This window comes from Lolium perenne, chromosome 3 (genome assembly GCF_019359855.2).
Source record: "Lolium perenne isolate Kyuss_39 chromosome 3, Kyuss_2.0, whole genome shotgun sequence".
NCBI classification, from domain to species: Eukaryota; Viridiplantae; Streptophyta; class Magnoliopsida; order Poales; family Poaceae; genus Lolium; species Lolium perenne.
In genome coordinates this window covers 341,901,697-341,911,804 of record NC_067246.2, presented here as the reverse complement: position 1 = coordinate 341,911,804, position 10,108 = coordinate 341,901,697, and the positions used below count along the sequence as shown (strand labels likewise).

Below are 10,108 nucleotides of genomic sequence, written 5' to 3'. Positions count from 1 at the left end.
GTATAACAACCAACGAATAGTTCATCGATGTCCTTCTGAATCCCGAAGAAATACCTTATCTCGACATGCTTCATCGGAAAATCTAACACCCCCATCGCCACACAGAGGAGAATCTAACAGGAAAAAAGAATGAGATAAAAAATCGGGGAAGGTGATAACCTCGGGCAGGGAAGAATCAAATACATGCTGCTGATAGGCTTGGGGCAGGGTGCAGTCGGGCCCAAGCGATACGGTGGCGAAGAAGGGGTGGATCCAGTGGCAGAGATCGGGTAGAATTAGCGCCGCGGCACCAACTTCAACAGGGCCATCTCCAACTCGTCGCCCATGCAACGAATCCCGTCTCTCATCCAGGTACGATTCCTCTCATGCGCCGCCTTCGTTGCCTGCAGTGCTCGCCATCCCGAATCCACCGCCGCCAGTGGCTGGTAAGGCAGTCTAGGCCGTGGCTTCGGTCGCCGTCACCACCCTCGCCACGTCCGCTGTCTTCCGACTTCCTAGCCGCTGGCGCCGCCGCAGCAACTTCCAAACCTGCTGAGCACATCAAAATTGTAATCCAAAACCCTGGCGACCATAATCTGGACATGCTATCTTTCAGGACATAATAAAAAAATCAAACAAATTCCAAAATAATTGCAGAACGAAAATTGATTGCTTGGAAAAATTGACACCTAATATACAAATGTATCTAACACATTTTACGTTCATAAGGATATTGTACAAATGTATCTAACACATTGCCAATAGCCATAATGTAATACACATTTTACGTTCATATAAGCAATCATGGATGGGTGAGATGTCGACCTCACCCGTAGCCGGGTTCCAAACGTGCACGTCGATCCTCATTGCCAATAGCCATAATGTAAGTCCATGACCTACCCATATCTCAAGTCTAGCAACAACTTCCGTAACCAGCGATCCCGGGACCAAAGCAACTTCATAGGTCTGGACACGGACCAAAACCCTAGCCTTATTAACCCTGGGGCTGTGCCACAACTGTAATTTACCAAAGAGAGCAAGAGATCTGAAAATCAAGAGAAAAAACTAAAAACATCACCCAAGTTTTTCTCTCTAAGAGCATGCTATGTTGCCATCAATCTTTTGCAGAACTCCGAATTTTCGGTTGTGTAATTGCACGTTGGTAGCATGCTACTCACAAGGAAAAGAACATATAACTTGTTTTTTTATATAGCTACATGCAAAAGAGAGGAGAGAGGAAATTTATTTGATGTTCCTTTTAGACAGCCCACACAAGCTTGAGAAAAAAAAAAGCTTAAGGAAAACTTGCACTTAAACTTAAGCTCGACCTTAAGGATCACCAGGTAAGCCAAATTGTTTTGCACATTGGGAAGTGGAAAAATAACAAGCAAATGTATAGCCACATCACATCACTCATAAAAAACACATTTGCACCAGTATAAATTTTTCAATAAGAATTTGATCCGATTACACAAATTTAACAGAGCAACACCACCCAATAAACGGGGTGAAATATTTTTTTCCCAATTTCAGATGTGCCTCTAATTGGGAGCAACTACTCATAGATAGATATAGAGACATGGGAGGATATATATACTCCTATAGAAAGGGATATTGATCCCTGAAAGACTCAAGGTGAGCAGGAACTACGCAATAAAAATGAAAAAATTAATGAGATCCCATTTGTCTTCTCTCCATGGCCAAATGAACACTTTCGCCACTAACAACACCAGCACCTATCCTTTTCCACCATCCGGGGACCCCCTCTGGAAATCAAACTGTATATAAGTTATTGGATTTCGCCGGCAATGCTGAAAATGCCGCCATTAATCCCTATCCTCTTCTGAATGTTGGGCATGTCAAAAAAATTGGGAACTGTCAAATGAAATGATGCGTTGGATACGCATATTCATGTCCATTGTAATCGTAGTACAGCTTCTCTCCACAGGCGATATCACGGCAGGCCACCAGCAGGACATGGCTCTCGCCGTCGATGCTGTACCTCACACATTTCACGTTCTGCTTCTTCTTGCCATCTCTGCATGTGTTAAACAAAATATTAGACTGATATAGGACTTGCTCACTTTCAGAGCATAATACAGATTATTTGAAACAAATTCTGAAAGAATGCACAAAGAAAATAGATTGCTAGGAAAAAATGATGCTTAACAACGCAAATGCTGATCATAGTGTAAAAATCCAACTAACACAAGGATATGTGGTGAGTACTTACGGAGTGTGGTTGTTGATGCCATTAATGAAGCGAGCTATGTTCCCACGTTTGTCAGGGCAAATAACAAGCTTCTTGGAAGGATCAGCGGTCGACAGCAGGGTCATTATACTATCACAGTCATCATTTGCCCTGTTCTCTAGAAAATCAACATCGCCAGCGTATTCCGCTAAGAAGGTCATATCTTTGATATCCCCATCAGCCTGCACAGTGAAGCTGAAAATAAATATGTATTAGTTCAATTCCTCTATACTGAAAAATATAAAAATGTTACAAGTATAATGAATCCAAGAAAGTACCCCTCGTGTGAATCAAAAACCACAAGAAGCGGAGGGCATTCTCCTCTTTTCTGCATGTTTCGGCAAAGTTCTATGGTTTCTTTATCCTCTTTCGTCAGAACCTTCAAAGTCAAGGAGTCTATCGTTAGGCGCCAAGAGGTCCAAAAATATAGTACTGTTATAAGTAGAAAACTAACCTGCATACCACCTTCCTCCAGTTTTGCTTGGTTGGCAGATTTAGGGGCCATACTAGGAACATAAGTTAACTCATTGCTGAACTCCATCTTAGAAGATGTCAAAGCAGTGGCTGCAGAAGCCATTTGTTTGAGCCTTTGAACTCTGTCTTCAGTTGGGACAAATGGAAGCATCTTCCGTTTCTTCTTCATCATAACAATAGAACGCCTCCTTCGCCTCTTAGCCTCTGTACAAGCATGAAGTAAAATTGTATTGTTAAGACGACACTTCAGCAGCTTAATTGGATAGACAGGCTAATATATGTAAATTTTGTTCAATTATTTATTCAGTATGGCACATGGGAACATTAAAAACATTGATGCGTTTGACCAAGATCAGTGAGAAATAGGAATACTGGAAGCAAACTTGGAGATTAATATGTCAACCAAACACCCTATGTTCTTCAGTTATTCTTGCCAAATATTTTCCAGACGGGAACTTGCTAAATGCTGGACCAAAGAAGGGCTCTTCTTTCACATGGCAGAGTATCATCAGTGGTTTGCAAACCTTTAGAAGAGGCCATATTTAGAGGGTAGGGAATGGAAGGTGCATTAACATATGGAAGGACCATTGGATCACAGGAAGTTTATCTCAGAAAATTGACACTCCTTTTGGTCAGAGTTTGTTACGTACAGTAGATGAACTAATTGACCCAGCTACTGGACAATGGGACAAAATAATTCTTACTTTCAATCCTTTGGAAGTGCAGCATATTTTACAGATTCCAATCAGCTCAAACTTGGAAGAGGATTTTGTTGCTTGGCATAAAACTAAAAGCTTTAGTTTTTCTGTAAGGCCTGCGTATTATACTGAATGGACTCATCAGTTTGGAGGACGAGTAAGACACCAAGATGGTCAAGGTACAGCGAATCACTATCCTGTTTGGGACATTGTATGGAAACTACAGGTACCGGCCAAGATAAAAAAAAATATTTGGCCCTCACTGCATGACTTGGTTCCTGGAATGGGAATTCTACGAATAGACACATCAAGGTGTCACCACAATGCCCAATTTGAAAGCAAGCAGTCGAAGATATTAGAGATCTGATTTTTGTATGCAAGCAACCAAAGGAAGTGTGGAGAACTCTGGGTTTAGATGGCTTTATCAATCAGGCTTTAGAGGTGGACCGATCAGGCAGGATCCTGGAGGAAATATTGCGGGATACCAAAACTAAGTCACCAATTCTTCGCCAGCTAGGGCTAAAGGAAACTGTGCCTGTGCCAGCTTGGTACATATGGTGACAGCGACGAGAAGCAGTTAAAGGAGAACGAGTAGCTCCTGCGGCTAACTCAGCTTTCGCTATCCAAGCACTATCTAGGAACTTTGGACTGGCTTCGGCGGCAGCAAATCCAAAGGAGGTTTCATGGTGTAAGCCCCCACCTCGTCACTATATATTGAATGTGGACAGAGCATATTTTCCTAATGGTCAAGGGGCAGCTGCGGCTGTCATTCGGAATGATCGCGGACAAGCAATAGTGGGAGGGTATGGACTTTGATGAATATACTTGATGTATCTATTGCAGAAGCATTGGCTTTGAGACATGGATTGAGCTTGCTGGAAGATATAGGATGCTCGCCAACCATTGTTGAGTCTGACAACCTAGAGCTGATGAACGCTTGCAACGGAACTGATGAGATATAGACTCCATATACTGCTATATTAGCGGATTGTTTTCAGATTTCACAAAGTATTAGATTAATATCCTTTCAGCACTGTCCACATGAGGGCAACAAGGTGGCGCATAATTTAGCTAGATTAAGCTCTGATTCTGGTAGTAATTTTGTGGGATGGTGACCCACCACCATCAGTATTGAATGATGTAATAAACAATGTATCTGTTTTTGAAGTATGAATAAAGTGCGCCCCTTGTTTAAAAAAAACACTTTCCTACTATTTTAGGTGCTACAGAGGTGTGAAAAAAACGCCTTCCAATTTAACCTAATTCATCTCCCATAACTACATATCTCCTGTACTCCGATCTAATGGCTGGATGGGGGTGAGCTGGGTCGGTAGCAAACTATTTCCCATAACAAGATAGCTAAAAGGTAAACTAATTACAAAAGGTTTGTTAATTTTGGCTGATGTCATGAATCCCACGAAATTAATAAACTCGGTCAATTCATGCATGCTTGAATAACCCATTTCAATAATAAAAGATTCCTATTACTAAAATGAACTATTAAGATGAAAAATTAATGATTCTTTAATAATGCTTTCCAGTAGCAGTAGTTTTCCCGCGTAACTCTGGCTGCGATAGTTTTCCCGCGCAATTGCGGCGGTGATACCTCATTGTGCTGCTCATTAACTAGAAATCCCACTTCACTAGAACTGACCAATCTATTCCAATAAAACATTCCTATTACTACAACGAAAGAGTGTGATACGACTATGAATTTTTTTTTCTTCAACAATATTTTCCCACGCATTTCCCGTAGAAATGGCCTTCCTGCGCATTTCTGGCAGAGATAGCTTTCCCGCGCATACTAGGCAGTGATAGCTCTACAAATTCCGATTTACTGATGTATGCAGGATACTATATATTCTAACGTTTACCGACCGGTTAGCCAATGCAACCAAAACAATTCCCACATCAACATATCACACCCACCCCAAAAATATAATTTTTCCTCATACCAGATGTGCATTCTAATCAGTCATATATCAGATAGATAAACTATTGGCACTGCAACATAATATGACCAGCAGACAGCAATGTAGTATGGTAAACAAGTGGAGATGATTCCTCATCACCGATTCCCAATCAAACCGGTGTCCATGAGCCAACAATTAAACTACCGTTGAAGCGAAGAAACGCGAAATTACCTTGCGGAAGGCCGCATTTCGCCGGCTGGGGTTCGTCGGCGCCCTTCTGAATCCTGAAGAAATCCACGATCTTCTTCTGCTTCAGCGGGAAATCTAGCACCCCCGGCCATCCACCACCCAAGAAAACAGTCAGCCAGACGAAACGAAAATCGGCAAAGGGAAAGAAAAACGGGAATTTGGGCGGGGAAGGAGGGGCTTACGGATGATGGGCTTGGGTGGCGGCGCGCAGTCGGGGCAGAGCCAGGGGCCGAGCGGGACGGCGGCGAGGATGGGGCGCAGGCAGTATGTGTGGCGGCCCCGGTCGCAGAGGTCGCAGAGGAGCAGCTCCTCGTCGCGGTCCCCCGCGCCGCAGGCCTCGCAGAGGACCACCTCGTACCGCGGGCGCGCCACGGGCGGCGGCGCGTTCACGGGGCGCGACCGGCGCATCACGTCGGAGATCGAGCAGTACCGCCGCGGCTCCGGCGGCGAGCCGGGCGGCGCGGCCGCCGTCCGCTTCCTCCGCAGCTCCGGCGAGGACGTCGCCGCTGACGACGGCGCGCGGCGGCCCATGGGTGGAGAGAGGGGTGGTGGAAGGCTGGGGGTGACGGCGGTGGGCTCCTCAGTCCGGCCTGCGTCGGGACGAATGCCGTGGGCGTCGCGACGGGACAGAGAAGAGAAGCACCGAGAGGAGAGGAGATGTAAATAGAGGCAAGCTGGAGGTGACCGTTAGTAAAATCTTCCTCTCTGGCCTCTGGCCCCGTTGCGTTTTCTTCCTTCTTTACTCGTGTATATCTTTTCCAAAATCTTATTGGCATGTGTCATTTAGTACTTTAGATGATGGATGTATCTTGACCCTCCAAGATTGATGATGTTGGTGTTGTTTTGAAGATCTTTTACGAATGTGTCATTTAGTACTTTGGATGATCAATGGTTGTAGTTTGATGCAGGATGCCCCCATGTCATAATGCGCGCGGTAAAAGTTCACGATGCCATGGCGCGAAGAGTTTATACGTCTTTGAGGGGGCGCTGCTATGGCGCGAAGAATTTAAACGTCTTACATGAATATGTCATTTGTATGTGCCACGTAGTTGCCGCTTTGAAAACACGCGGGAAATGGATACGGGAGTTATGTGCGGTGTCGTGGCGCGAAGAGTTTATACATTTTTGTAATTACACAAACTTGTCGGGAGCACATGAAAAAGTTAGAGGTGGTACGTTCATGTGCCGTGGCGGTGTCAGTTGACCACCCGCCCGCGTGGAGAGATACCAACGGTATTATTGTGTCGCGCGCGCATTTTTTTTCAAATGTTGGTAGTAATGGATACGGGAGGTTGGTGCGGGTATTAGGCGTGATGCTAGAGCGCGAAGAGTTTATACGTCTTACACACGTATGTCATTTTTATGTGCCGCGTGGTAGCCGCTATAAGAGAACCCGCGGGAAATGGATACGGGAGTTATGTGCGGTGCCGTGGCGCGAAGAGTGTATGCATTTTTTAAATTACGCAAACTTGTTGGGAGCGTGGGAAAAAAATGTTAGAGGTGGTACTTTCAAGTGTCGTGGTGGCGGTGTAAGTTCACCACTCGCGTGAGAGATACCAACGGTATTACCGTATTATTGTGTTAGGTACGTATTTGTTTTTCATATTTTGGAAGCAATTAATAATGCCAATAATTAGAACAATTCGCTGGAAAAGATATTCGTTATTAATCTCGAGCATTTATTGTTTTCAAATCTTGAAAAGAAACACAGGCTCTCGGTGCGAGAAATACCAACGGTACTATTATATTTTGGAAATAATTAACAAATACCGAAAGTAGAATTGTCTCGCTGGAAAAGATAGACGTTGTTAATCTCCAACATTTATTGTTTGCAAATCTTGCACGATACTAAGATACAATCATTTATTATTGCTCCAGGCTATATGTTTCATGTTTTGGAAATATTCAATAAATGCCAGATGTAGGAATTATTTGGCTGGAAAAAGATAGATGCTAGTATTAATTTCAAGCAATTTTAGGTGGCTTTTTCCCAAAGTTTTGAAATCGCATCGTCTCCCTAATTTTTTTTGCCAGTGCTAGGTTATGGCCCCGTTGCGTTTTCTTCCTTCTTTACTCGTGTATATCTTTTTCAAAATCTTATTAACATGTGTCATTTAGTACTTTAGATGATGATGGCTGTATCTTAATCCTCATGAATTGATGATGTTGTTGTTTTGAAGATCTTTTATGAATGTGCCATTTACTACTTTGGATGATCAATGGTTGTAGCTTGATGCAGGATGCCCCCATGTCATAATATTGGCGATAAAAGTTCATGATGCCATGGCGCGAAGAGTTTATACGTCTTTGAGGGGGCGCTGCTATGGCGCGAAGAATTTAAACGTCTTACATGAATATGTCATTTGTATGTTTCGCATAGTTGCCACTTTAAGAAAACACGCAGGAACAGATACGGGAGTTATGTGCGGTGCCGTGGCGCAAAGAGTTTATAAATTTTTGTAATTACGCAAACTTGTTAGGAGCGCGGGAAAAAAGTTAGAGGTGGTACGTTCACGTGTCGTGGAGGTGTCAGTTGACCACCCGCGTGGAGAGATACCAATGGTATTATTGTGTCACGCATTTTTTTCATATTTTGGAAGTAATGAATACGGTAGATTGGTGCGGGTATTAGGCGTGATGCTAGAGCGTGAAGAGTTTATACGTCTGTTATCCCCAGATTTTAGCCAAATCAGGAGATGGGCCGTAATTGAGAGGGGCTTGAAGAAGATGCACGTGGAGGATATCTGAAGCGGCCTTGCACGAGAGTTTGGGCTAAATTGCCCGTGTATCTGTATATTATTAGATCGTATTTAGAATTAAAAGATAGAGTTTGGCTCGTGCACGGTTGGGATTACTCCCACGTTAGAAAGTCTACGGACTATAAATATGTATCTAGGGTTATTGAGAAAGGAGGACAATCACGTTCACAACAAACACAAACCAGGCGCATCGCCACCCCTTATTTCGAGGGTTTCTTCCGGGTAAGCATCATGCTGCCTAGATCGCATCTTGCGATCTAGGCAGTACACGTTTATTCGATTACCTTGTGTTACTCGTGCTGAAGCGTTGTTGATGGCGAGTAGCACTATTTATCGTAGATGTTTTGGGGCTTGCATTGATGCTTTTCTTATGCATATTTGCTTAGCAATGCCGTCCCTCGATATCTAGCTGTCCTTACACCTAAATAGGTGTAAGGGCAGCACCTTGCTTATTCGTTACTTAGTAGATCCAATCTGTTATAGTTGCTCCTTGTTTCAAGGATTAGTTTAATATCTGCATGATTAGGCCTTATGCTGGGGTTGGATGATCCGGTAGTGCGTGAGGTGTTGTTTTACCGTTCCTATAAGGGATGTTCCGGGAATTGACTTAACGTTGGTTTTTAGGCCTCTTTTAGGGATAGTTTCCATCATCTTTCGTATCTGCTAGGCCTAACTACGCGTAGGATGTTTCGATTATGCGGTGAAAACCCTAAACTGTCGTAGATTGGTTTAGCTTTGTTTTGATCAAGCAGGAGCCCCATGTCATCGTAAATCCAACGTGAACCATGGGGCGATCGGCTCTTTGAGCCGATCCACAGGGCAACCTGAGAGCCGATCGGGCTCGTATTTAATGTTTACGTGTTTACCATGCAGGAGACTAGTTGAAGCAATCCAACACCTTCCTGATCAGGTATAGGTCAGGTGGCACGCCCTTGCAACCGCCAGGACGTGTGCTGGGACTTTGCGGGACGACGCGAGGCGCCAGGGCCCACTAAGCGGTCTTGGGAGTCTCCCGGCTCTTCGTGTTGCTTAACCACTGCTCGCCGGTGAGTTTTGGCAGGCAACACATTCTGGCACGCCCGGTGGGACACTTTCTACAACAACCACGTCAACATCGGCAGCCAAGATGTCGGACGAACTGATCAAGTACGAGGATCTACCTGCAGAGCATAAGAAGAAATACGATGAGCTGAAGGCCATCTTTGAAGCCGATCTCATCGGCTCTTTTGAGAAGACCCGTTCGCACGGCATCAGGTTCAAAGGATTCACACCCGAAGGCGCGTTCGAGGGATTAGATCTGTCTCTCCCTTCGGAGGAACGGACCAGAGCCCTGCGCCAAGAAATTAACTATGCTGTGGCTCATTCTCTACATCGGCATTCTGAGAGCCTGGTGAATACGCTTGAGCGAGTTGCGCTTCATGTGGTGCAAGAAATCATGAAACATCAGTATTCTCCGTCAGGACCTGCTTTAGGGACTTATCAGGGAGAGATACCATTCCACACCAGGCCACCACTGCCATTCGCGATGGCAGCTCCACAGCAACAAGGTTCACCGGCATACGTTGTCTACAAGGTTGGAGGTGATCCTGGCGACTACCAATTCTTGTACGAGCCGCCCAAGGAGATCCCACATGGATACGTGTGCACATACGTGCCGGACTGCAACAACTGGACGCGCGCGATCTAAACTTCGGCAGGAGGAATTGCCGGAGCAGGAGCGATGGTTACGGCAGGAGGGATTGCTGGAGCAGCAGGGAGTTCTGGAGCAGATGCTGAGAAACAGGC

The 10,108-nt window shown here is 44.8% G+C and overlaps 1 protein-coding gene across 1 annotated transcript; it reads right to left on the bottom strand.

Annotated features, from left to right (window-relative positions):
• Positions 1-1,352: 1,352 nt before the first annotated feature.
• LOC127346034 (probable Histone-lysine N-methyltransferase ATXR5) lies at positions 1,353-6,199 on the bottom strand. Its single transcript, XM_051372565.2, has 6 exons — positions 5,747-6,199; positions 5,547-5,639; positions 2,685-2,908; positions 2,509-2,609; positions 2,213-2,425; positions 1,353-2,017 (listed from the first exon to the last, which is right to left on the bottom strand). The coding sequence occupies exons 1-6, from the start codon at positions 6,093-6,095 to the stop codon at positions 1,858-1,860; spliced, it is 1,140 nt and encodes a 379-aa protein (XP_051228525.1). The 5' UTR covers positions 6,096-6,199; the 3' UTR covers positions 1,353-1,857.
• Between the last annotated feature and the right edge of the window lie 3,909 nt (positions 6,200-10,108).

Bases quoted from the DNA above. Each gene is read 5' to 3' on its own strand.
- LOC127346034 (XM_051372565.2), bottom strand. From the start codon at position 6,095: ATGGGCCGCCGCGCGCCGTCGTCAGCGGCGACGTCCTCGCCGGAGCTG. The intron at 2,909-5,546 runs GTAATTTCGCGT...ATGCTTGTACAG, and splicing joins GAAATGCGGCCTTCCGCAAG to AGGCTAAGAGGCGAAGGAGG. The intron at 2,018-2,212 runs GTAAGTACTCAC...TAACACATGCAG, and splicing joins GGCATCAACAACCACACTCC to AGATGGCAAGAAGAAGCAGA.